Here is a 27,882-nt window from a genome sequence, read left to right as displayed (position 1 = left end):
ATGTCATTGAGTCACATGGAGGCACCCAATTCAGCACCCCTAGAAAGCTGGCACCCTAAGCAATCCCCTAGTTTGCCTGGTGGCAGGGCTGGCCTTCAGTTTAAGTTTTCAGTTTAAGTTTTGGAGTCTTCACTGAGAGTCTGGAGTGTGAAGACTGGGGCTTAGGCTGGTCAGTTGTGAGAGCAACTGGACAAGGAGCTGAGAACAGCCAGTGGGGTTGAGTTCCTTTCAGAGACAGAGCTTCTGTCTGAGAGAGTTTGACGTCAGAAGAGGGCAAAACCAGGCACCTTCTGTGAAGGAAACTCTCTGTGGGAGTTCTGCCAGCACATCTAGGCAGACTCTTTGTACAACCTGAGATCACACAAACACTCAGAAGGGAGAACTGGATTCTGGTGGTCAGCAGGGTTTCCCAAGATACAGACCAAAAAACTAGCTGGAGCTGAGATACACCAGGAATGAGGGGCTGGTATTAGCTTTCAGTGGTGTAAATTCTGGATGATAGTGTGGAATGTCTGTGAGGGAGAATTAATCTGGCACCAGTCAGGAGTTCTCAGTGTGAGTGAAAGAGTGACTGTCAGTTTGTTATTTTTATGATTTGAGTAGCCAGAGCATAGGGCTATATCATCTGAATTGCAAAGCATTCCTAGTGCCCAGTAGGCACTGCCTGCCTGTCATAGAGTTCTGTAGAATTCTGAAGCCTGCCTATTTGGTAGTTTAAAAAAATCTGCCAGAGTTATATATTTTATTTTACCTCAGCCTGACAAATCTCCATGTTTAATAATTTATAATTTTGCCAACCATCTGCTGCCAACTGATTTGCCTTTTAATATTGATCCAATCAATATTATTTTATCCCTCTCCCTTGCCTTTTGTTATCCAATAAATACTTCTTTGGTTTTTGGATTTAAAACTGTCTGGTGCCTATTTTCTTCGAGGTCTGACAGGATGTGTCCCTGAGGGACTGAGGGAAGGTGACAGGAAAAATTTATAGTGGTCACCCTCCCAAACTGACTCTGACTGGTACACTAGAGTGTGATCAACCTAAGATCTATTGTGGCGTCCGAATGCAGCCTCATTTTGGCAAAATGTAAATGAAATTTAAATTTCAGGGCTATCCTTTTTGGTCATCAGGCTGATCTGAGCTGGGGGAGCCGCAGGTGACGAGATGACATTCTATGATCATTGCTTGTGGTCTCGCATTAGGAAATCCCCCTCATTGCTGTTGTCTGCCTCTGAGTTCTCAGCAAAGTTCAGCAAAATGATTCCAGATTTCCAGCTGATAGGTCAAAACTGAAAATGCAGGCTCTGCACAGGCGCTCAGCCTTGGCAAGCATTCACGGCATCTTGTCCTGGAAGTGCTGAATTCACTAATTCTTTGCTGAGATACAGAAGGAATCGTCAAGAGAATGGAACCGGAATTCCCACAGCTACAGGTCTGTTAACCTTCTGTCGCATCTGTTACTTCTCAGTTGTGGAATATCCTGTTTCCTGATCCAGAGTTAATCTTTTCCCCTTCTGTCAGTTCCTGGCAACTTTGATTCTAGCAGCTGAATTCTATATACGAATCTCATGGTTTATTCCTTGCGGATATCCTAGCAGTTCTTCTAGATATTATTCCATTTATGCACAAATTTATTCTTGAAAATTCAGATGACATTTCAGTTGCATTTCTCACAGTTTCTCAGATGTAACCCTGGTGTTTTTTTTTTTTAATTGCTCACTTTTAACAGAGCTTTCATCATAAACACAATATAATCCTTTCCCTTATAAACTGACAGACCGACACATTTTCTCACATGGCTTAGAGGTATGATATGCAAGGTTTTTTTGTAGAAAGAGCCCAGCAGGGACTCATTTGCATATTAGGCCACACCCCCTGATGTCACCATTGTTTCCTACAGGGCTTTTTGTGGGGAAAAAGTCCAGCATGAACTCATTTGCATATTAGGTCACACACCCCTGGTTGCCAAGCCAGTTGAAATTGCGTTCCTGCTAAAAAAAGAAAAACGCCCTGGTTGTATGTAACATCATTTCTTACCATCAATAATAACTAGTCTTTCTACCCTTCCTGCTCTAGAACGTCATAACTAAGCAACAGAGTTCCTGGATCTGAAACTATAGCAAGGCCTGTCATGTATTTAAGGCACAAGAGGATGAAAGAAACTGGTCAGTTTTACCATAGCCAAGATCGGGAGGGCAGGGCGTATTAATTTCACCATACAAAATAATACATAGACAACATTACTGCTTCAATGCTGGTGTGCCCACAAATGCCCTTTTCAATTAAAACTGAAGAAAAAGACCCCCCTCCCCAACGCCTAGACCAGGCTGTCCTCAACCAGCGTCAGGGCCTTTTTTGGTCCTGGCCCCACCTGGTTAAACTCTCTGCCAAATACCATCAGGGCCCTGCAGGACCTTATGTATTTCTGCAGGGCTTGTAAGGCAGAGACATTCCACCAGGCTAGACTTTCCACCAGGCTTTGGGCTGAGGGCTGCAATGTTTTCTTCATCAGCTGGCATGCTTCCACCCGCTCGCTTTTGTATATTTTGTTGGTGAGTTTCCCCACCACCACCCCAGAAAATGGCCAGGCAGTCTAGAATTGGGAAAGAAAACCTATAGGACACCTTCTTAGTTTTTAAATTCTGGTTCTTAGCTTTTTTTAAAAGATCAATTTTTATATTGAATTATAAGTGGCTGTAGATTTATTCTGCAGCATCATGACTCTTTGTACATTGCCCAGAGCCAGGCTCAAGCTGGGATAGGGTGACAAATCAAATAGAACAACAACAATCATCATCATCATCATCAACAACAACAACAACAGATCAGCAACGCCAGGAGCTCTTCATGGGGGAAAGAGCATAAGGGTGAAAATTCCTCGAATAGCTGTCCCACTACAGAAGGCAATCTTTTGTGCAGAAACTGTAAAAGTTGCACTATTAGCAATGAGCAAAGCTAGCGCTAGTAAACCATTAGCACCTCATCAACACCATCAACCCCCCGCTTTTGCCCAAAAGCATTCTAAACATCTGTCGCTGAATGCTATTTTGTTTCATTGCTGTCCAACCCTCCATAGTTCATTTTGCCAGTTCTCTCTTTCTTAGGTTTCCCAACGGTGTGAATTTATCTGTACTAATTACAGAACTCATGATCCCGTACGGTGGGCTTTCTATGAAGCTCTATTTCCCTTCCAATTTGGATAATCTTTTCAGCAAGGAACACTGCCATGACATGTGAGGTGAATTTTTATTTTTATTTGTTTAAAAAAAGTTTATACGAGCAATGCTTATCAAAGCTCACACATTTCTTTTAGTGATTTCATCCATGTTTATATCAGTTTTCATATTTGTACTTCACAATTGTCTTTTTTTGGGGGGGGGGAACACACCACACACAACGCTAAGGAGGCCCCCAAAATTACACTGTGAATCTGATTCTAGCAGGCTACTAGAAGGAGCCTCGTTGTTTCTGCCTCGGCAAGCCGCAAAAATATTGGCCAGAGGATGCTAGGAAATAAGCTGCAGGTGTTTCCAGCAGGCTGATGAAAAAAAGCGTTGGCATTTCTCCCTGAGCAGGTCCTTTACTATTTTATTTCAAAAGGACATTTTTATCTCACCCTTTCTCCAAAGAGTACAAGGCAGCATTTGAAAAGATTAGCCTGCTTTACTTTCATGGTAATGATGTGAGGGAGTTTAGACAGGAGGCCAATGATTGGTCCGAGGCCAGCCAATGAGCTTCACAGCAGGTTTCCCAGCGTTCTCCCCATTCTGCAACACTCTTTCATGGACTACGTAAACGCCGAAAAGGAGAAATGCAGTGCCTATGGAAAGGCAAAGGGCGGTAGTTGCAGAGTACTTACCTGTCATATTGCAGTAAACTTTCAAAGGTCCCAGCGCCCCACTGCCATCTGGATCTATCCAGTAGGAACCTGATGCCTTCCCCAGGTGTTTATAGGCTTCACAGGAGAGTTCGTAAACAGCTGGAACAAAAAAACCCAATAACTCAATAATAATAAATTACCAACACAATGCAAGAAGGAATGCATAGGAAGCAGACAGGGCCTCCGGACTCAGATGCCAGTTCTAGGGCACACTGAAACTTGGCCCCCCAAGTCCATTGGATACAGCCAAAATAACCTGATAAAAAATCCAGAAATCTGGGAGATAAACTTCTGGAATCCTGAAATTTCAGGAATGCCTTGCTTCATTTGGAGTATTTCTGATCCATAAATGGAGCAGGGAATTTGGAGCATTGTTTTGGATAGGGCTTATCCGAATACATACCCCTATTTCTCTATGACCTGAAAAAAGAAACCATGTAAAGGCGTGTTCAGTATGTACATAATTCAGCGAGTGCTGCAACAGCAGCACAAACAACTCAGCAAAAAACCTGCAGAAGTGATGCATGCTTTCGCAGTAATTGATTTTTTTTTTACGTCCGTGAATTGGAATACAATTCCAATTTTGTTCAAGGAAAATAGAACAGCTGACCTACCAAACGTTAAAGCATGAACTCACACAGATGATAGTTTCGCAAATGTATTATGCATTTTCTTTTGGTTTTAACTTGGAAGTCTTTCTGGAGTTGGTCTGGGGAGGTACACACAAAGCTGCATTACTGATGGTCCCTTGATGGTCTATCAAGATCGGTACTGTCTACTCAGACCACCAGCAGCTCTCCAGGGTCTCAGGCAGAGGTCATTCTCATCACCTGCTGCTTAGACCAGGGGTGTCAAACTCATTTGTTATGAGGGCAGACCTGACATAAATGAGAGGTTGCTGGGCCAGGCCATAAAATGTAATTCCAGGTAGCGAAGATATAAACTTTATAAAGGACACAGTCAAACACAATTAAAGATTTTTTTAAAAATTTAAAATATGCTTAAAAGATTAGCACCCTTGCAATATGTTGTTTATTTAACAGCCTTTGATGACTGACACCTCTTGCTCTGAATTATTGCATCAAAATCTGGAGACGATGTCTGTGCTGTAGCAATCTTGAGTAGGCTGTTCAGGTGTTTTTTTGTGTGCATGTGTGTGTTGCAAATGTACTTTTGATTTATCGACATTCGTTACAGAAATCTCACGGTCAATGCTTTGAGCCTATGACTCAGGGGAAAACCTGAAATGGCTGGGCATTGTGAGTTTTTGTAACATAAGTTGCTTCATGTGCTGGTCAGCCAATGGAGAAAATAGAGGGTTTGCTCTATAGCTCTTGTGGGATTGAGCAAGCTTGGCAAAGCGAGCTGTGAGGCAGAAGGAAGCAAGAGAGAGAGAAGGAAGCAGATGACAGTGAATTGCTTGCAGGCCTGATAAGAGCCTTCTGGGGGCCTGATACAGTTCTCAGGCTGCATGTTTGATACCCCTGGCTTAGACTGTTGATCTGGAGATGCTTGGGATTGAATTTGGGACCTTCTGCATGCAAAGTAGAGGCTCCTCCACTGAGCCACAGCCTCTCCTTACAGGGCTCTGTAAGAAGATCAGTAATGAAAGAGCTTTGCCAACTCCTAACAATCTTCCTGTGTGATGTTCAGCCTTAGGGATGGCATTTGAGGGTGTACTCTCAGCTGATAAAGGGTAACATCAAGGTTATAACAAGCCCTCAGCATCCTATGTGAACTATAAGTGTGTTATAAAGCATGTCACAGGAGCCTCTGTAACATGCAAGTAGTTTCATCACTGTGGAAAGCATTCCCCGTAGGTGCCAAATCCGATAGACACGTTACTGTGAAAAGCACTGTCAGAAGGCAAGCATGAAAACTGCTGTTCTAGAATTACAATGTGCTTGAAATTCCTGCAAATAAGCTGCGGGGCTCAAGACTTGCTTTCCTTCGAGCCCCTCATAAAGCTCAGCAATGCGCGACTTCTACGTACCCAGAGTCTTCAATCTGCAGCCAGGGAAACCATCCTGGTGGCAAGATGAGACAAGCAACCCCAGCCTTTCCCACCCAATGCCTTGGCTTCTCCTTCCACTCGCCACCCTCTTGGCCGGCCGCACTGCAACATGGCTCTAGCACAGGGGTGAGGTACCTTTTTTTATGCCGAGGGCCATATGGATATTTATAACATCATTCATGGGCCATAAAAAATTATCAACTTAAAAAAAAGTGCTCCGCAGAGGGAGAATGATTCAGGTCAGCAAAATTAATGCAAACAATTGTTTTTCTATTTGAAGTCATGAGGGGAGAGCCTAATCTGGCACACACACACGCACACACACCCGGCCCACTGCCCTGGGCAAATGCATAGGCCCAGGGTTTTTTTGTAGAAAAAGCCCAGCAGGAACTCAGTAGCATATTAGACCGTATCCCCTAATATTAGCATATTAGGTTACACACTCATTAGCATATTAGGCCACACCATCTGGGATAATCAAGTGCAAACTGAACTGTGGCAGTAACTTTTCCAGGCCCTGCAGCAATTCTGGCCGGCCAGCCAGGCCCCAGGGAGGCTGCCACACAGTACATCTGGGCCCTGTGATCTCTGCCTGGGCCTGGGGAGGCTACACAGCTGTGGCTCGACCCCACGATCCTCGCTGGCCAGCCAGGGAGGCTGCCACATGGCTCGGTTCGGCCCAGCAATCCCCGAGGGCCACACCAAGTGACCTCGAGGGCCACATACAGCCCTCAGGACGGAGGTTCCCCACCCCTGCTCTAGCAGACGAGAGGCAAGCATGGGATGGGGAAACCTATGGGCAGGAGAAGCCTCGTTGCATTGTCATTGACAAGTGCAGTTAAAGAGGCGAGAGGATTGTCTTGTTTGCTATCCTATATTTGAAGACGACCGAGGTCAGACCTGTCTCTCCCTTTGCTATATGGAAAAGCTCATTTTTTGGGGGGGGGGGTCCTTCTGCCCCTGTTTCCCCCGCCACCATAGCAAAAATTGGGAGAAGGTTATGCAACAATTATACCCAAAGAATTGTAATCAGGCCCATAGCCAGAATTTTAAAAGTTGGGGGGGGGGGGGGGCGTTGCCACCAGCAGCATCACCACGGTGTGCCATGTGCCTTTCCCCAATGATGCTGAGCAACTGAGAACGCGGGTGGAAGAACACTTTGAGCAAACAGATGTGGAAGGGCAAGCGGACAGATGCCAAGGTAGGTATGTCGGGGGAGGGCAGCAGCAGTTGACACTGCCGAGAGCCTTGGATTCTGGCAGCTATCCCACCTCAGGGTGTGAGGACCCTATCCCACCGATCTTATTCTCAAGCAGGGCTTTCTTTTTTAGCAGGAACACACAGGAACGCATTTCTGGCTGGCTTGACGTCGGGGGTGTGCGGCATAATATGCAAATTAGCCCCTGCTGAGCTTTTTCTATCAAAAAGTCCTGTGTGGAACAATGGTGACACCGGAGGTGTGTGTCCTAATATGCAAATGAGTTCCAGCTGGGATTTTTCTACCAAAAAGCATTCTGTTCTCAAGCATTCTAGAAACGCACAGGGGCTTGAGCAGGCCACTTGCCTCCTCTCTCCTTCCCCTTAAACTCCCAGCCGCTTTTGGCATCCCAGTCTCCAGAAGCACACTCAGTCCTCACTGAGCCAGGGCTTGTGTGTATTCTTGTCCTTTCGGTACATTTGCAGCATATTTTCTCTCCATCCGCGAGGAGTCCACCCGAGAACATAGACAGAGACCACTACCTTGTCAGTAGGAGGTCAGGTTTTGTTGCTTTCATAACGAGTAGACAGGCAGTCCTTATTTTTAGATATGGTGATGCAGAATGACTTCTACACCTGCGGAATACTGCACAAACCATACGATGGGACTATGTATTCTGAGAGGTTGGGGCAGGAGGAGTCCAAATGCCTTGGAGATCAGTGTCAGCGAGATGGCTTTATGATGATTATACTCAGGGCTTCTTCTTTTTGTAGAAAAAGCCCATCAAGAACTCATTTGCATATTAGGTCACACCCCCTGATCTCACCAGGGTTTCACGCAGGGCTTTTTTTTTTGTAGAAAAAGCCTAGCAGTAACTCGTTCGCATATTAGACCACACCCTGACACCACCATTGTTTTGCTAAGCAGGAACTTATTTGCATATCAGGTCACACCCCCTGACAAAAAAGCCCAGCAGGAACTCGTTTGCATATTAGACTACACCCCTGACACCACCATTGTTTTGCCCAGCAGGAACTTATTTGCATATTAGGTCACACCCCCTGACAAAAAGGCCCAGCAGGAACTTGTTTGCATATTAGACCACACCCCTCACATCACCATTGTTTTGCGCGGCAGTGACTTATTTGCATATTAGGTCACATCCCCTGATGTCACCATGGTTTCACAGAGGGCTTTTTTGTAGGAAAAGCCCAGCAGGAACTCATTTGCATATTAGACCCCACCCTCTGATGCATTCCTGCTCAAAAAAAGCCCTGATTATATTATCTAATGTAGTTGAACATCTTAGCCACTGGACCAATTTGTACACGAAACGTTACACTGGTTTACAAAATGCTTTCACAATACACACCATTTTTAATAAAAGCTTATTAATTACAGCACTTGCAGTTACCCCGATGAATACTTCTGGTATGGAGGACTCCCAGATGATTGTCTTTTATGAGAATGCAGTTCAAAAAATCCAGTTTTTGTTTCTTCCATTCACAATAGAAAAGTGCGAGGATTTAGCCTGACATTTAGACAAATGGCGCTGTAATACACAAATGTTACTTGGGGATTTTTTTTTAACTTTTCTTCTCTGTGATGGAAAGGGGACTCTCAACATCTGAATGGGATGATCTACTGTTGAAATTACACAAGAGGCAGACGAGACGGAGCATCTACGATGATGAAGGAAGAGGAATAAATGCTTCCCACACTTTAGTTGTTGGTGGGGGGGGGGTGTTTTGAAGACAAGATGGGTACTCAATGATTTCTTTCTTTTCCATTTGCAAATAATAGCCACATTTTTAAACCATGGGGCTTGGATTTGGTATCTGTGCCAGCGACTTATGATTTGTTTCTTCTCACCTTGAATCAGATTCTGATGAATTGTAGTGCAGACTTGACACTACCTGGGACTGGCATCCAAAAAGACGGCTTTCCTATCCAACGTCTTTTGCTGAAGCTGACTGTCCACTTTTATTTCTCTTAAAACAGCCTTTGATTTGGCTCATGACCTTGATCGCTGTGGACCTTACTGCAGGGCTTTTTTTGTAGCAGGAACTCCTTTGCATATTAGGCTGCACCCCCGATGTAGCCAATCCTCTTGGAGCTTACAGCAGACCCTGCAAGCTCTTGGAGGATTGGTTACATCAGGGGTGTGTGGCCTAATATGCAAAGGAGTTCCTGCCTGACTGTAAGAACTGGAGCAGAGGTTGAAATGTGTTTCTGGGCCATTTAAGGCATCTAAATTGTACTTGCTAAAACAATGTTTGTTTGTTTTCTAAATGTATATACTATGTTTCTTCCTTGTGGAAGAATGTTATCACATCTTTCCTCTTCCTCCATTTTACCCTCACAACAGCAATCTCGTGAGAAAAGTCAGGTTGAAAGATGATGACGAGCGCAAAGCCATCCAGCAAACTTCCATGGCACAGCTGGGATTTCAAACCTGGTTGTTCCAGGTCCTAGGGCAAATCTCTAGTAATTCTAGTCATTCCACCATACTGGTTCTCAAGCAAACAACTGCAAAAGCAGAGTATTCTTTTCAGCTGCAAAACAAAGCTACACTTGTGGGGAAAAAAATTCAGGTAGGTAGCTGTATTGGTATATTGGGTAGCAATATAACATAATTTGATTCCAATGGCACCTTTAAGACCAACAAGGTTTAATTCTGGGGCCCAGACCTGAATAGCCTAGGCAACCCCAATCTTGTCAGATCGCAGAAGCTAAGCAGAATTGATGGGAGACTTCCTTGAAATACCAGCAGTCAGGTGGACAGGGGCAGACTCTATTCAACCACTTCGCTGAATACTCTCCAAGCCTCGAGTAGGGGTCAATCACCAGAAATTGCCATGACTTTCATGTGCGCACATGCACACATACACACAAAATACAAAATACCAAAAAAAGTTTAATTCTGGGTATATGTTTTCGTGTTCATGTTATCTGATGAATAAGACCCCCGTGGCACAGTGTTAAAGTTGCAGTCCTAAGCTCTGCTCACAATCTGAGTTTGATCCCCAGCAGAAGCTGGGTTTTCAGGTAGCAGGTTTGAGGTTGACTCAACCTTCCATTCTCTCGAGGTCGGTAAAATGAGTACCCAGCTTGCAGGGGAGAAAGTGTAGATGACTGGGGAAGGCAATGGCAAACCACTCAGTAAAAAGTCTGCTGGGAAAACATTGTGAAAGCAACGTCACCCCAGAGTCGAAAACAACTGGTGCTTGCACAGGGGACCTTTCCTTTCCTATCTGATAAATATAGCACCATTTTAAAGTTTTAAATTATAAATTGTTTATATGTGTTCTGATTTTGTAATCATAAGGTATTGTTATTGTAGTATTATGACTGTGAGCCGCCCAGCGTCCATATGGAGTGGGCGGCATACAAATTTAAAGTAAATATAAATGAATGAAAGAATGAATGAATAAATAAATAAAATGAAGTGAAGTGTGCATGCACATGAAAGCTCATACTCAGAATTCATATTTGATTCTATCACCTGGGACTCTGATCAGCTTGCCATTTAGAGTTTTACATTTTAAAAGAGAAGATGAAAGAAGCACTATTTTCATCTCTAAATTAGCTGCAAAAAGGTTGGTGGCTGCCGCCATGTTGAATGTCAGTTTCCTTATTTAGTACACGCCACATATGGTAAATGTCAGTTTCTGATCACCCAATGATCTCCCTAAATCAAGACACAAAGAGCTGCATTGCTGAAAGTAATGGAGAGAGAAAGGGAAGGGGAAAGAGTTGTTTGGCACAAAGTTGACAGATCAGAGAAAAAGGAGAGGGCTCCCTTCTCTCAGACATCCCCAAAACCCCCAAAAAAGTCAGGAATTGTGCCAGCATCCTTTGGGATTATTTTGTGACGGAACACACAAAGAAGCAAAGGGAAGAGACAAAAGGCTCACAACGATACCACTCAGAAGAAGACGAAGACTGCAGATTTATACTCCGCCTTCTCTCTGATTCAGAGTGGCTTACCATCTCCTATATCTTCTCCCCCCCCACGGCAGACATCCTGTGAGGTGGGTGGGACTGAGAGGGCTCTCCCAGAAGCTGCCCTTTCAAGGACAACTCCTGCGAGAGCTATGGCTGACCCAAAGCCATTCCAGCAGCTGTAAGTGGAGGAGTGGGGAATCAAACCCGGCTCTCCCAAATAAGAGTCCACACACTTAACCACGACACCAAACTGGCTCTCCTCTGGATCCATACAGCAGTCTTCTTGACACTGTAAAACCCCGAATTTATCCAAAGACCAGTCTAAAAGTATTAATCAGCAATAACGTTGTTTACATCCCAGCCCTCTAGCAGTGAGTCTGTGCTGCAAGGCTCCTGCTAATATAACAACATCATCAACAAAAGATAAGGAATGTGCAGAGAGATTTATTGAAGCAGAAGTTCTTGTCAGATGCATAAAATTGATTCTCTGCAGAATATATACAGGCAGAGAAAAAGAAAACAATTGCGATTTCTGGATTCTGACATTTCTATGCAACAGCATGCTTCGGATATAAATAGAAGCCGTTCTCAAACCATCGTTTCGGCCAGTGATTTTATTGTAGAGAAAGCCCAGCAGGGAGCCAGCCGGAATTGTGTTCCTGTGCATTCCTGCTCAAAAAAAGCCCTGGTTTGGACGATGGCAACAGCCCCTGGTTCAAGAGTGGATCTCAACCCAGAATCTCAAACGGCAGTTTGAATTGGGTCTGCAAGTCAGAGTTTGGGGAAACTGTGGTTTCCACATTTTATCTCATTCATTAAATCATTCCTGGAGATATCCCCGCGCCCAATTACAGAGATGGGAGTCTAGAGTCAGCAGAAAAAGAACAAACACTTTGGCTGTTCCCAAAACTCTTTCTCAGCTTGGCCACATTTCCTCCTCCACATTTCTATTGCTGCTTTCATCTTAAAGAAAACGGCCAGCTGTCCTGACATAGACAGCCCAGGCAAGCCTGATCTCGTCAGATCTCAAAAGCTAAGCATGGTTGACTCTGGCAAGTACCTGGGATGTGAGCCCTCCTTGGAATACCAGAGCCAGGAAGCAGGGGCAGGCTTTATTCAGTCACCTTCCTGAATCTCCTCCAGGCCCCCAGTAGGAGTCTGTCATCAGAGGTCGCCATGACTTTCAAGCGCGTGCACTTACACACGCACACACACACACACACATATAAAACTACAACCCCCTCCTCTCCCCGAAAAGTTGGGGGAATAAAATGGCCAGCTGGAAATCAAGTTAAGAGATCTTTGATTGTTCTGTACGTTCAGAAAATCTGACAGCAGCACATATGTTTCATTCAAAGTATAATCCATCTAAAGTACAAATAAATAAATCTATCACCATTTACCCTCTTCCTCCAACACTGATCAAGAGATGCTGTTATATGGGAGGCCACTGCTGAAACAGAAACATAATGTTGAACAGTTTTGGACAGTAAGGAGGTAAGAATGCTAACCTTGGCTTCCTCATCGTATGTCTGAGGTAGAAACCGTGGTTTGGAATCCATGGTCTGGTTTTGAGCACAAACCACAGTTGATCAATAATCTCAGAGCGGTTAAAGAATGCTTTGGCCAGGAAGAAAAAAATGCAGGCCTCAGATTCAGCAGGTACTCACAGGAGCACAGCTCCTGAACGTTTCTTACAGCTCCCGCTCTTCCTCCCCACCTACCTTGTCCATGGAATAGTAGGTACAGCTGCATAACAATCCCTGGATTAGGAGAGCAGGCAGCCAGCCAGCCACCAGGGGCTTTGCCACACCCCCAGCAGCCCTCATTAACCCCCGGATAAACCCATGCCACCCTTTCTCCACTTCTTATGTAATTTTGGGCAGCAGGTGGCTTGCTGTCCTTTTGACTGGGGGGAGGGGCGGCCGGCCAGGAGAGCCCTGGGCAAGAGAGGCCTGTTTGGGCTAGCTGGATCTCTAGCCAGCCCAAGCAGGCCTCACTCGCCCAGGGCTCTCCTTTCTTGCATCAGGTTGCTTTTGGCTGGGGGGGGGGACATATGTTAATGAGTTATGCTAATGAGCTCTGCCACCTATTTTTCTACAAAACAACCCCTGCATAGCAGCATATTTCAAATTGTATATCAAATCAACCCTATGTTTAAGATGTCCTTTAGACCTCCGTTTATTGGAGCCCAAGTGGACAGAAATGGCCTGCCTGCTTCCATTTGTCTGCCACTGTCAGATTTTCTGAAAGTACAGAACATCAAAGGAAAGTAGTTCAAAAACAAGGCAATTTCCTCATCGCAGGAGAGGAGTCCTAATGTATTTGATATCTGCCAAATGGATAGCAATTTCAACAAAACGCACTGAGAGTTCCCTACTGCTGCATAATTATTTTAATTAGAATAATGTTAATCTTAAAATACCTGCTTTTTTATTATCACTTGAATATTAACCTCATTTGTTTTATCACCTAAAACACTTCTTAAAAGCTTTAATGCTCCACTCTCCATCTCGGCTCTAGCTAAAAGCAATTCCCTCCCTATCATAGCATTAGGGGCTCAATAATTAGTGTCATGAACTCTGCTGGAGATACACACAGATGTACACACACATTTATATTTAAAAGGCAATGTACAATTGTACTAATTATTAGCTTCTGTTAGCGTTGCACCATTGTATGTTAGCGGGAAAGTTGATCTACTGCAAACCATGTATGCCACACACATATACTATCATCCATACGGACTAATATGGCTCAGTTCTAAAGCTGCTGTTCAAATACTGAAACAAAGCCCCTTTTTCAATACCCAGTTACATCCGCTCTTTCATCCTGCACTAAAATCTTCTTAAAATAGGGTTGCCAATCCCCAGGAGGAAGCAGGGGATCCCCCAGTTTGGAAACCCTCCCCCCTAATTCAGGGTCATCAGAAAGCGGGTGGTGGGGGGAAGGAAATGTCTGCTGGGCACTCCATTATTCTCTATGGAGATTTATTCCCTTAGGAAATAATGGAGAATTGATCCACGGGTATCTGGGGTTCGAGGGGGGGGGCTGTGTTTTGTGGTAGAGGCGCCAAATTTTTAGTATAGCATCCAGTGCCTCTCCCCAAAATACCCCCCAAGTTTCAAAAAGATTGGACCAGGGGGTTCAATTCTATGAGCCCTTAAAGAAGGTGCCCCATCCTTCATTATTTCCTATGGAAGGAAGGAATTAAAAAGGTGTGTGGTCCCTTTAAATGCGATGAACTCCCTCGGAGTTCAATTATGCTTGTCACACCCTTGCTCCTGGCCCCACCCTCAAAGTCCCCAGATATTTCTTGAATTGGACTTGGCAACCCTATCTTAAGAACATAAGAGCCCAGCAGGATCAGACCAGGGGTCCATCAAGTCCAGCATCCTGTCTCACACAGTGGCCAACCAGCTCCTCTTGCTTTGAAAACCTCTTATTTCTCTTTCTACCCCTCTTCATACTCTACATTCCTCTGACACTCAGTGTTGTCCTAAGCAGAAGCCTTGTCTTAAGCAGAATCAGGGCTTTTTTTTTTTTTGAGCAGGAATGCACAGGAACACATTTCCAGCTGGCCCGGTGGCAGGGGATGTGGCCTAATATGCAAATTCTACACCCGTGTGAAACCATGGTGACATCAGGGGTGCGACCTAATATGTAAATCGAGCGTAGCTTTATAAGATTGCTGTATGTTTTAATACTTTAATTATGTAAATTGTCTGAATTGCTTAAATTTTAATCATGTAAATTGTATGAAATGTCTAAACTTTTCTATTCTCATGTTAGATTTTATATGCTGTAAGCCGCCCTGAGCCACCTGGTGGGAAGGGCGGGATACAAATTACAAATAAATAAATAAATAAATAAATAAAATGAGTTACTGTGGGACTTTTTTTCTACAGAAAAAGCCCTGAGCAGAATGTTGAACTAAGTCATCCTTCTATGGTCTATCCAAGTCAACGGACTTTAAAGCAGGGGTTCCCAACCCCCGGTCCGTGGACCAGTACCGGTCCATGGCCTGTAAGCAACCAGGCCGCCGAGTGAGGCAGAAGCACCGCCCCGACCCTTTCACCCACCCAGGTCCTAGGCAGACGAAAGAGGCAGTGAAGCTTCACTCCAAAATACCACCTCTTTCATCTGCCCGGGTGGGTGGAAGGAGCAGTGCGGCAGTGACCTTTGCCTACCCCGCATTTAAAGACCCCCATGGGGGGCAGGGATGTGGTGTGGGGGCAGCAAAACCCCTAGTACCCACACTGTTCCGTGGCAAAATTGTCTTCCACAAAACTGGTCCCTGGTGCCAGAAAGGTTGGGGGCCACTGCTTTAAAGGATAAACTTTGCTTAGGTTTTGCTTAGGCGTAGTGATTTATTTCTCAAATGCCGTTCTCTTTTTCTGGATACTTGCATCCTTTTTCACTTTCCTCCTTTTGACTTATGAAACCGTTTAAATCTCGTCTCCCTCTTCCATTTCTACATCAATTTTTTCTCTCTTTATTCTTGTTTTCTTCTGTTTTTATTAGTTGGATCATTCTGCTTTTATGTTCTTACACAGTTTTCGTTTTAAAAGCATCCCTTTCATGTGGTTTTGTGTTTTTCCTGTAGATTTAGGGTTAAGTTTTGTTTCGGGCTGGTAAATCATAGGTGAGGCCGTGTTCTATTGGATTAGTACAAAGGAAAGCGACAGTGTGTTAAGTGAAGCAATTCATTAGCATAATTAAAATACTGCAGTCATTTTGAGACTCAAGATGTCCACAGAAGGTCATGCCAAACATCCAAGTCAAAATAAAATGCTTTCATATTTATTGCTGGTTGAGAAAACATGAGAAAATTATTGACAGGCATTGTTCAATTTTTTCCCCACTTTTCCGAAGATACAGCAGCCTTTCTATAGGGGAGGAAAATAGGATGTGCTTCTCTTTTCTATGAGAATGCCAATTTAAAATTAATTGAAAGGGAAACTCAAGGCACACATTTCCCCCGGCCCAAGGAAACCTCGTTTAAAAATACATGTCATCACCAACGCACACAAGGAGGAAATAACTTCCTTACTGTACTTGAAGCCAGATTTGTACCAGCCTTTTGAAAATTAGGGCACAGAGTTTTGTTTAGGTTGAAAAAAATGCTTTCCTACCATTCTGTCAGTGTTTTGATACCCCTCTGAGAGCCAGTTTGGTGTAGTGCCTGAGTGTGTGGACTCTTATGTGGGAGAACCGGGTTTGATTCCCCACTCCTCCACTTGCACCTGCTGGAATGGCCTTGGGTCAGCCATAGCTCTGGCAGAGGTTGTCCTTGAAAGGGCAGCTGCTGTGAGAGTCCTCTCAGCCCCACCCACCTCACAGGGTGTCTGTGGTGGGGGAGAAAGATAAAGGAGATTGTGAGCTGCTCTGAGACTCTGAGTGAAGGGCGGAATATAAATCCAATGTCTTCTCTCTAAGATATTTGGAAGGAAGGGGCAGTTAATGTGTGCCTGTTGTGAGCCCCATGGTGCAGAGTGATAAAGCTGCAGTATAGCAGTCAGAGCCCTCTGCTCACGACCTGAGTTCGATCCCAGCAGAAGCTGGTTCAGGTAGCCGGCTCGAGGTTGACTCAGCCTTCCATCCTTCCGAGGTTGGTAAAATGAGTCCCCAGCTTGCTGGGGGGGAAGTGTAGATGAGTCGGAAACGACTGGTGCTTGCATAGGGGACTACCTTTACCTTTATTGTCTTGAATGTACACTATGGCCCAGGCTAGCACAATCTCCTCAGATCTTAGAAGCTAAGCAGGGCCAGGCTAGGTTAGTATTTGGATGAGTAACCACTGGGGAAGTCTAGGGTCACTACACAGAGGCAGGCAATAGAAGCAATATTCCTTCTAAGCTGCAGAGTCTTGTGAGCAAAAATTTCACTTTGTGAGCTACTGGCATTCAAGTTGGGAGCTGCTGCATAAATTATTGTGCTCTGGGGTCAGTTTTCCTGAGCGAAGATAAAAAGGTGTGAGCTGGAGGCTAAAAATCTGTTCTGCAGGGTTGCGCAAAACTAGCTAAACAGGAAGCACGGTGAGCTTCTTCTTTGGAGAATTCAGAGCTAAGGCACCCTCTTCCTTCGTCCTCTTCCAAAGATTTCACCACCGTCTTCTCCTTTCTGCTCTGTGCTACGAACTCATAAAACACTCCCATGATTGGTGTAATATTCAATGTGCCCCTTGGAAACAGACGGCAAATTAAAAGGTAGACATGAAATATTAAAAACAACAACAAAGAAAGATGGGCAGATGTCAAAGCGCCATTGAATTGACTTTGGGCTTAATCATGTTGTCGAGAAATACGACCATTACTATTGTGGTGGTGATGAAAAGGAATGGGGGAGCCTGTCGTTAGAATGATAAAGACATGGCAGATGGTAAAGAGAATGATTGACATGCAGAGGTGAAGTTATAATTGAGCGACCACAGACTATTTTCAAAACTGGCAGCTCAGCCTGAATGCGGAAGCAAACCAGCCTGTGTAGAAAGCTTTAACCCCAAAGCCTGTCTTTGGAGCTCTTTTTTTCAAAAAAAAAAAATATACGGTAATTATTACAAGACAGTTTATAAAACATTATTAAAGCTGAGGGCAAATTGGATCTGAAGATCATTCCCATCGTGAGAGTCCACTGCTAGAAGCTGTATTTGTCTGCAATTAGAAGCTAGTTAACAAGAGCTCTTCAGAGACCACAACAGACTCTAATAGGATGTGTGTTTTCACCAATGTGCAGTAAAAAAAAGAAAAAAAAGAAAAGCAAAACAATTATTAAACTTATCTCCAATTGAACTAGGACCTTACAGGGAAGAGCCCAGGATGAAACTGTTGGGTTGTACTCTTAGATGGTTGTTCACACTTGTCCTTAAGAGTCACACTGAAACATAAAATATATGCCATATTTGGCTTGTCTGCAGGGGTGGAATTCTAGCAGGGGCTCATTTGCATATTAGGCCACACAACCCTGATGTAGCCAATCCTCCAAGAGTTTACAAGGCTCTTTTTTTGTAAGCTCTTGGAGGATTGGCTACAAGAGGGGTGTGTGGCCTAATATGCAAAGGAGCTCCTGCTAGAACTTCACCCCTGCTGGTCCCTGTGATATCTGGCTCATCTCTACAAGGGAGGGAGGTGTCAATTCAGAGTACCCAAGGCCAGCCCACATGCTTTTGGCACCCCCTTCTCCAATTAATCAGGGCTGGCCTTACCACTAGGCAATTGCCCCCATATGATTTGGAGATGTAATCAGTTTGGGGAGGGGGGAACACCAGAAGTTAGCCTTGCCTAGGGTGCCAGACAGTCTATGGCCAGCCCTGCAATTAAACATGTGATCTAGAGTGAAGGAATGAGAGTATAGAGCCTGGCAATGGGGGAGCTGGTGGTTTCCTGTTCTTTCCATTCCTTTTGGGGTGTGAGGCAGGGAAAAGCAGACTAGGTCCACCTTAAAGGTTGGGCTGCCTCTGAGGAATTAAAAAGATCTGGATTTAGGATGGCCGGCCAGAAGCTGTCAACTGGCAGGAGTTCAGAGAGGATGTGGGGGTGCTGCCAGTGGATGGTATGATATCATTTCCAGGGGAAACCCAGAAGAGATGCCATGCCTCTCTAGCAACTGCCGGAAACTCTACAGTGAAACCAGCAAGTTTCTGGAGATTCCTGGAGCAGACTGATGTTACTTCTGAGTTTTCTCTGGAAATGACACGGCACCATCACCACACAACTATTTTCAATACTATTTTCCTCCTTCAGATAGCTGTGGGGAATGGGGGTAGAGAACTGGCAAACCTGCTAGTATTTAACAGTGGCAGAATGTGGGAGTTCACATGCTTTGGAACAGAACAAAGTTTAAGTCCAGTGGCACCTTTAAGACCACCAAAATGGCAGCCTTGAGTCCAGTAGCATTTTTAAGCAGGGCTTTTTTTGAGCTGGAACGCAAAGGATCGCAGTTCCAGCTGGCTTTGTGTCAGGGGGTGTGGCCTAATATGCAAATGAGTTTCTGCTGCACTTTTTCAACAACAAAGTCCTGTGCAAAACAATGGTGACATCAGGGGTGTGGCCTAATATGCAAATGAGTCCCTGCTGGGCTTTTCCTACAAAAATAGCCCTGCTTTTAAGACCAACAACGTTTTATTCATCATCATCATCACATTTTATTTGTATCCCGCCCTCCCCGCCAAAGCAGCTCAGGGCGGCTAACAACAAGAATTTAATACATACATTGTACAATATATAAAATTTTAAACTACAATTGATTAAAATCTATTAAAATTCTAAAAGCAATGACATTAGTATTTTGGTGCTATTGTTCTGATGGTAAGTTTACTTAGCAGTTTAGCAGTTTCAGTCGGTGAAGGCCATTCGGAACAAGATGGTCTTGCAGGCCCTGCGGAACTGTTCAAAGTCCCGCAGGGCCCGCATTTCTTCTGGAAGCTGATTCCACAGCTGTGGAGCCATAGCAGAGAAAGCCCGAGTACGGGTGCTCTGGAGTTTTACCTCAAGGTACAAACTTTTGTTTGCACACATACTTATTCAGATCCTGGAAATTACCAGTTTTTACATATATGTAGAGGTTGAGCAGAGAATTAGCATACAGCATAATGAAGATGTTTAACAGATTCAAGATCCAAACAGGAAAAACAAGCTTAATGTATATGGTTACCATTTATTCGTGTTTAAATATGGGGGGAAACATATTGAAGGAAATAAATATGTCAGAATTGGAGATTGCTGGGCAGATTAGCATATGTAGTGAGATAAGAAACCAATCTCTCTCTTAGCAATGCATCTGAGGGACCATCTCTTCCATTATGTTCCTGAGAGGGTGTTACACTCTTCAGAGAGTAATTTGCTGCTGGTCCCCAGCCCTAAAGACATCCAGCTGTCCTTGACTAGGCCTGGGGCATTTTCCGTCCTGGTCCCAACCTGGTGGAACTCTCTGCCGAATTCCATCAGGGCTTTGCGGGAACATATGCAATTCTGCAGGGCCTGCAAGGAAGAGATGTTCTGCCAGCTCTTTAGTTGAGCACAGCAATGTTTCCATCTTGGCTGGCACTCTCCTCTGCTATTCTTGTTTGCTTCATCCCCCTCCTCACGGAGTGACCAGCAGTCTGCAAATCTGGATTAAGGTATGAGTATCTGCCATCTGTTTTTATAATGTATTTCTATTTTGTTCTCTGTTTTATTTTGGCAAATATTTTTAATGCTTCTGTACATTGCCTGATTGGGCAGTTTATAAATCAAATTGATGATAATGATATTTAATGGATTCAAAGACTAAACAGGAATAACAAGCTTAGTTTATACGGTGGCCATTTGTTTGGGTTTAATGCTAGGGGAAAACATATTGAAGGAAATAAATATGTCAGAATTGGAGATTGATGGGCAGCTTAGCATATGTATTGAGATAAGAAACTAATATCCCTGTTAAGTCCTGGTTTTTTTGTTCCAAGTGTTGTAATAACTTGTAATTCCGTTGTTTTTATTACCAGGGGTCATTTTGTAGAAAAAAGAGGTGCCAGAGCTCATTAGCACAGCTCATTTGCATAACTCGTTTGCACATGCCACACACCCCTGACATCACCGGAAAGTGTACTAAATCATATCAGCTCAGCATCTGCTTTAAAATGCTTCTTGAATTATAATTGTCATCATAAAACCTTACTCCCATCATACTTTTAAAAATTACTTTCTTCTATGTGGCCACAGTGGCATGATGAAGGTTTCCATCTGTCTGTTTTATATGCTTTGGTTATTTTTCCTTTTTTTTTTTGGTGGGGGGGAAACTATTAGAAAGTTTGTCAAACCATAGAGTTCAGCAAAAATCTCACAGGGGGTTTGAACAATGGAGCCCAGAAGCATTTTTTTGTTGTTTGGAGGGGGGGTGGTTTAAGAAAGAAAGAGCACAATAAAATTTAGAGGTTCCAGAGCTCTGCTCTTATGAGCTCCTGCCCAAAATGAGGCCAGTTTATTACCATCCAAGCTGCTTGCATTCTTTCAACTGTGGCTTCTTAGAGCAGGGCATCTAAATAAGAAGCTTCACTTTAGAAGTACCTAAGAAAGTTATACAGAAGGAAGAAGCTGTTCTAGTGCTTGTAAATCTTTACTGAAGAAACATTTTAAGTACACTTTACTCTGAAGTTTAAAATGTGTCATGTGGGGGTCTCTTCCATAGCCCTCCCCCATGATTTCCATTAAATTTCCCCAGGTTACAAATAAACGAAAAAAATTGCTTTCTAAATATTAGCCTTGAAAGTTCTCAGTAGACCCTGAAGGGGGGAAAAATGAACAGTTAAGCATTATACTAACTACAATAACTATTCCTCTGCGAATGCTTAAGTAAACTTATGCAGCATAGAAGAAATGCAAGTAAACAGCTTGAAGCTCTTGCAGGAGGCAAAATTCTTTCTGCGGCACTTGCATGGAAGAAGAGTTAAAAGATTTCTGTTGGTAAATCGAAGAGAAAGAGGATCCTGGTAATAAACGGAAATGTAGCGATTGGGATTTGTTCTTGCTTCCTTGCTAAAACAGATACAATCTCTCAGAACATTTTTTGTAGCTGGAACTCCTTTGCATATTAAGCCACACCCCACTGATGTAGCCAATCCTCCAAGAGCTTACAGGGCTCTTCTTACAGGGCCTACTGTAAACTCCAAGAGGATTGGCTACATCGGGTGTGTGTGGCCTAATATGCAAAGGAGCTCCTGCTACAAAAAAAGCCCTGCAATCTCTCATATTTTATTGGACCTTAAGACAGGATTTCCCAAACTCCTCCCCCCTCCCCATGGCCTGCTTATTTTTACACTTCTCCTTCATGGACCACTAAAATTTGGGGGTGGAGCCAGGAGACTTTGGGGTGGAGCCGGGAGACAGGAAATGGTGTACAAACAAGCCTAAAACTCTTGCAATATTTTGTTTAGGAAAGGTAGGAGAATAGTGGGATTTTGCAATGCAATTTTAAAAATAAAACATCAAGAAAAAGCACAAGGATCACACAGCAGAAAACTAAAAATATAAAATGCTCTCAGCCTCGGAAAACATGAAATGGCAGACTGGGAAAACATGAAATGGCAGGGCATTTCAAGCTTCTCTCCCACACACCCCCAGGTCTACTCAGATTAGCAATGGCAAAGAAGGAAGGAAACAAGGGAAAAACTGACGAAAGAAAGAAAGAAAGAAAGAAAGAAAGAAAGAAAGAAAGAAAGAAAGAAAGAAAGAAAGAAGGAAAGAAAGAAAGAAAGATGGGGAAAGACTGACTGACAGAAAGAGTAATTGCAGTAAAATCGACCACATTTCTAAGAATATTGAAGCATTGTTCTCTTAGGAAATAATTTTAGTAATGTACTCTTGAAGCTCGTTGAAGCACTATGTGAAACAGAGAGAATAGTGCAACTCTGTCGCGTTCTGGTGCCTTGCTGCATTACATCATTCTGCTCATCTGTTCACCAGAAAGATTGGAGTGTTTTACTCCGTTTGAATATCGGCCTTTTTTTACCACAGCTCGAATCTTCAAGAAATTTCATGCTTAAAGACTTAAGTACTACGGATATGGGTGTGATCAGTGTTCTGTCACTTTAAATTGCGACTTATTTCACTTTTGATATGTTTCGTTGTGTTATAAGTATTTTGTAAATTACACTTAAATTTCTTTACTGTTGAAGCTGGTTTCCGCGGAGGTTTTTGTACCTTTACCCCGCCCCACCTGGGAATTGGCAACCCTGGAAAAGGTAGGTCAGAGAAAAGATGGCTGAAGAGTCTTTAGGAATAGGATATTTAGCCAAGGGCTCAGGAAAGGAAAGAAATGGTCATCCAAGAGCAGATCCAGGAAAGAAATACTGAAGGACGGGATTTCTTCTGGGAACCAGAGCTGAGGCTTCCATCTCTTTACAAGGCGAGGAAGGACACATATTATAAATTTGCTGCCCTAGTCAGATTCTGCATTTCTCAACATACGTGTGAAGTAAAATTGTGCAAATAACACCGCTACGCAATTACTTGTGGACTTCTTGGCAAAAGCATTGAAACAAGAAAAAAGGCTGCATTTTCCCTCCAGCTGTTCTCTGTAGAGAACTGGCTGGCTGGACCTGCCCCCCCCCCCCCAACAAGAGATCCATTCCCAAGGTCTCTGTCTCACTGCTTGATGAAGCAGGCTGCATCCCCTCAAACTTGCAAGTAGGTCCCCTTCACTGTTCCCTCTAAGCTGAGTTAGCGTGAGCGAGCTCACAGTTTGTTTTAGCCTCCGGCTCACACACTTTTTGTCTTCGCTCAGGAAGAAGGGCCTCAGTGCAAGCTCATTTACGCAGTAGCGCACAACCTGAATGCCAGTAGCTCACAAAGTAGCATTTTTGCTCACAAGCTTCAGCAGGGGTGGCCAAACTGTGGCTCAGGAGTCACACGTGGCTCTTTCATACATATTGTGTGGCTCTCCAAGCCCCCACCAGCCTGCTTGCAGGTCTGGAGAAGGCATATTTCTCTAAATCACTTCTTGAAGCCAAGCCAGCCGGCAGCTTGGAGAATGCATTTAAAATTAAAGTTACTTTCTTTTCACCTCTCTCTTCCCCATCTATTTTCCTTCCTTCCTTCCTTCCTTCCTTCCTTCCTTCCTTCCTTCCTTCCTTCCTTCCTTCCTTCCTTCCTTCCTTCCTTCCTTCCTTCCTTCCTCCTGGCTCTCAAACATCTGACATTTATGTCTTGCGGCTCTCTAACATCTGACATTTATGTCTTGCGGCTCTCTAACATCTGATGTTCAGTCGATGTGGCTCTTATATTATGCAAGTTTGGCCACCCCTGCTCTACAGCTTAGATGGAGCATTGGTCCCCTTGGTGCCTGTCCACATAAACCAAAGAGACATTGGCTAGTGATGCACAAGCAGAAGCATAAAGCCTAGTGCTTTCCTCATTGTATATTACAGCCAGGGCTATTTTTGAGCAGGAACGCACAGGAACACAGTTCTGGCTGGCTTGGTGTCAGGGGGTGTGGCCTAATATGCAAATGAGTTCCTGATGTGCTTTTTCTACAAAAAAGCTCTGAGTGTAACAGTGGTGACACAAAGGTGTGTGGTCTAATATGCAAATGAGTTCCTGCTGGTTACAGCACCCAAAAAATTGGTTGCAGAAGATTTCATGCAGCAGAAAATTCAAGTGAGGAGGAGACAATAACTCTGATTTAGCACAAGCCTGGGGTGCAGTCTTTCTCTTGTGTTTCTGCTTGCACAAGAGCTCTAGTACAAGTGGGAAATTTTGAACTAGATCCAATTCATTTTAAAGAAACCGAGTGCATCATTCTCACTTTCTGCTATAAAGTGGACTGTAAGAGCTGAAATCCTAGGGACAAGAACTAGTATGGATTCTCATCTGTAGTACAGAATCACTGTAGAAGTAGGGAAATTATTCTGAGTGACTTGTGGAATTCAAGGAACGTGAACTGTTTTGGGCATTAGCCTATTTATGATGATGATGGAGAAGACAGCCCTCTTCCGGCAGGCCTATAACACCTAACTGATAATGAGAACACCTCTGGATGGAACAAAATGCTTTTATAGACCGCTGTTTTTATCTTATCTTTGTTTTATTAATTATGGTTTAATTGTATTTGTAAATGTTTTAAATCGAATTGTATGAATCACTATGCTGTGAGCCGCCCTGAGACACTTCGGTGAGAAGGGCAGGATATAAGTCCACTAAATAAATAAATAAATAAGAACATATTAAGCTGCTGCCCAAACAGAACAGCATCAATTGATATCAAATGGGTCCGGGTTGAAGCCTCAGCCAGTAGGGAATGGGAAGAACTATCTGGCTGCTAACAGACCGACACTTTGGGCTGACCTCTGAAATCGACCCCAAAAATCCCTCCACATGCAAACATCTGCTGCCCATCCTCGTCCCGTCCTCACCCCGTCCTCCAACCTTCACAGCGCGACTCAAAAAGCTACCACTTTGGAATTTTTTGAGCTGCACACCAGTTGACTCCTTGGTGTCTGGAAGCGGAAAGGCACAAGCGAGGAGCCTTGGCAGTGTAAAACTGCCAAGCCACCCCAAGTAGCATCTGGGAGTAGGCACAGGTATGCACATGAATACTGAAAATGTATGGGGACAGGAATGGTGCGCAACGGCTGTCTGAACATGCCCATGGAGGGGATGGGGACTCCTTGCAGGGCAGCGTGTGGAGGCTTCAGGACGGCTCTTTTTGAGCTGTCCCGATTCGGGATGCCTCCTAACCGTCCCAAAATGTCCGTCTGTTATCAGTCTCTATATTTCTGTACATTATGTTTATTCAGTCAAATATAGCCAAAAGTGTTGCTGCCTTTTCCCATTATAAAGAGTAGGGTTATAAAAGGCCACCTCCCCACCTCTCCTGGGGAGAGCAAGAATTACACCAAGGTGATCACTCAGGAAAATTTGACAGAAACTAGCTTTGATGTTCTTTTTATGTCACGAACAAACATTGGGAGTTCACAGGGTAGTTTTAAAAAGGTTGCAGCCCTAACTGTGATAGAAGGACATGAGCTTTCGAGGGTCCATGTGTGAAAGCAGCTATATCCCTCCGTTAAATATGGTAGCCGTCCAACGGCAACAGCATTGCATCAGGTTGCAAAGGAGAGTAATAACTTTGCAAGTGATTCTGCAAGACTCTGGGTAGTATATTTCCTACACCAGGGATCCCCAGCCTTTTCTAGACTGGGAACTTATTGAATACTGACATGGGGTGGTGAGTGTGATCACAAGATGGCTGCCACAAGGAGTCGGGCCTACCACAAAATGTCAGGGAGTGAGGTTACACATAACTCTTATAGTAAACACTAATTTTACATCTTCAGTGTCAGTGTCTTAAAGTCTGTATTTGCATTTTATGTATATTTTAGGTGGTATCATATTTTAGTGTATAATAATTATTGCATATATCACCTTTTATTGGTTATGAATTGGACTTTTATGAATTGTTTGCTGGTCTATGAGCCAGGAGACATTGGGGCGGAGCCAGGAACAAGGGTGTGGCAAGCATAATTGAACTCCAAGGGAGTTCTGGCCATCACATTTAAAGGGACAGCACACCTTTTTAAATGTCTTCCTTCCATAGGAAATAATGAAGGATAGGGGCACCTTCTTTTGGGCTCATAGAATTGTACGCCCTGGTCTAATCGTTTTGAAACTTGGAGGGTACTTTGGGGAGAGGCGCTAGATACTATACTGAAACTTTGGTGCCTCTACCTCAAAAAACAGCTCCCCCAGAGCCCCCGAAACCTCCAAATCAATTCCCCATTATACCCTATGAGAATCAATCTCCACATAGGTAATACTGAAATGCTCAGCAGACATTTCCCTCCCTCCCCCACCCCCATTTCTGGTGACTCTGAAGCGAAGGATTGGCCTCTCTACTCATGAGTTGCTGCCAACTTCTTCAAAGTAACATAGACGCACCATCCCAAGAGGCACATGGTTTTCTGGGGGTGGGGCTTCCCCTCGCTGGCCAGCTGACTGGGGGCGGGAAGGAGCCTGGGAAAGTGGAAGAACCCCCGCTGGGACCTGGGGATTGGCAAGCCTAGTTATAAATAAATAATAATAAACTCTTATAGTAACTCGTCAGCATTTCAGGCAGATGCTCTGTTTAACAGGATGTCTTTTGAAACAAACATATCGTTTTCAAACAGGGGTGGCCATATGGAGGCTCGGGAGCCACATGTGGCTCTCGAAGCCCCACCACTCCATTGACTGGCTTGGAGAAGGCATTGTCTCCTTAAATCACTCCTCCAAGCCAAGCCAGCCAGCAGCTTGGATAATGCATTTAACATTGCTTTCTTTCCACTTCTCCTCCCCCCATCTATTTTCCTTCCTTCCTTACCTACCTACCTACCTATATTCATGAACATCTGATGTTCATGTCTTATAGCTCTCAAAATCTGACGTTCATGCCTTGTGGCTCTCAAGCATTTGACATTTATTTCATGTGGCTCTTATATTAAGCAAGTTTGTCCACCGTGTTTTAAAATACTGTCTTACATTCACACTGCTTACCAGAAATCTTGCTGGGTAAAAGCCCCACCCACTTTTAAAGCAGATTTGGTGGGATCCAGGAAAAGGATCAGTGGACTCCCATGGGCACCATGTTGAGGATCCCTCTTCTCCACAGTTTCAAAAGATTGTTTAAATGTGATTATAATACATACAGGGCAGGAAAAAAAGCTGAAGGCAAAACTGCTCACTATAGAGACTCATTTCAATGTGCGCTGATTGGCGTCTGCTCTAACGCTGAACACAGAGAATTACAAATCTTCATCAAAACAGGCTACATTTTATAGTTGTTGTTAACGGAATTGTAATATAAGTACCCAAATAATATTTTTGCAGTTAAGTAGGGTTGTTGCTTAAAAAAAAAAAAAAAAAACCTAGTAAAGTAGGTAATAAACTAAAACATGCTTTTTTAATGGAAAAGATTAAAAGAAAGCTAATTAATTTTCAGACTTCACATGCAAAGTCAGTCGCAGGCAATGATTAATCCCTATAAGGATTTTTCTCCCTACATGCAGAATTGCAAAATTATCTACTGCTAATTTAATGTTATTGTACGGTTCGCCCCAGGAAATATCTGTTCGCTTTTTAAAAAAAATATACTTCTAAATTGCACTGACCACTGCAATATAGGCTCAGATCCTTCATTTCCCGGAAGTTAAAAGTCTGTGACTCCGACCTGGATAGGCCAGGCTAGCCCGATCTCATAAAAACATAGGAAGAGCCTTGCTAGATCAGACCAGTGGCCCATCTAGTCCAGCATCTTGTCTCCTATGGAAGCCAACCAGTTCTTCTGGATGGCCAACAACAGAGAAGCAGAGGTCTTCCCCTGATGTTGCCTCC

At 43.8% G+C, this 27,882-nt stretch overlaps 1 protein-coding gene across 1 annotated transcript in view; it reads right to left on the bottom strand.

Annotated features, from left to right (window-relative positions):
• CNTNAP2 (contactin associated protein 2) overlaps positions 1-27,882 on the bottom strand; it is a 1,690,081-nt gene that overhangs the window by 553,751 nt on the left and 1,108,448 nt on the right. The window contains exon 12 of the mRNA XM_060247763.1: positions 3,861-3,980. Within this exon, the coding sequence (XP_060103746.1) occupies positions 3,861-3,980 (120 nt within the window). The remainder of the gene's footprint in view (positions 1-3,860; positions 3,981-27,882) is intronic.

The sequence above is a fragment of the Heteronotia binoei genome, chromosome 10, assembly GCF_032191835.1.
Source record: "Heteronotia binoei isolate CCM8104 ecotype False Entrance Well chromosome 10, APGP_CSIRO_Hbin_v1, whole genome shotgun sequence".
Lineage (NCBI taxonomy): Eukaryota > Metazoa > Chordata > Lepidosauria > Squamata > Gekkonidae > Heteronotia > Heteronotia binoei.
This window is presented reverse-complemented; position numbering and strand designations above follow the sequence as displayed.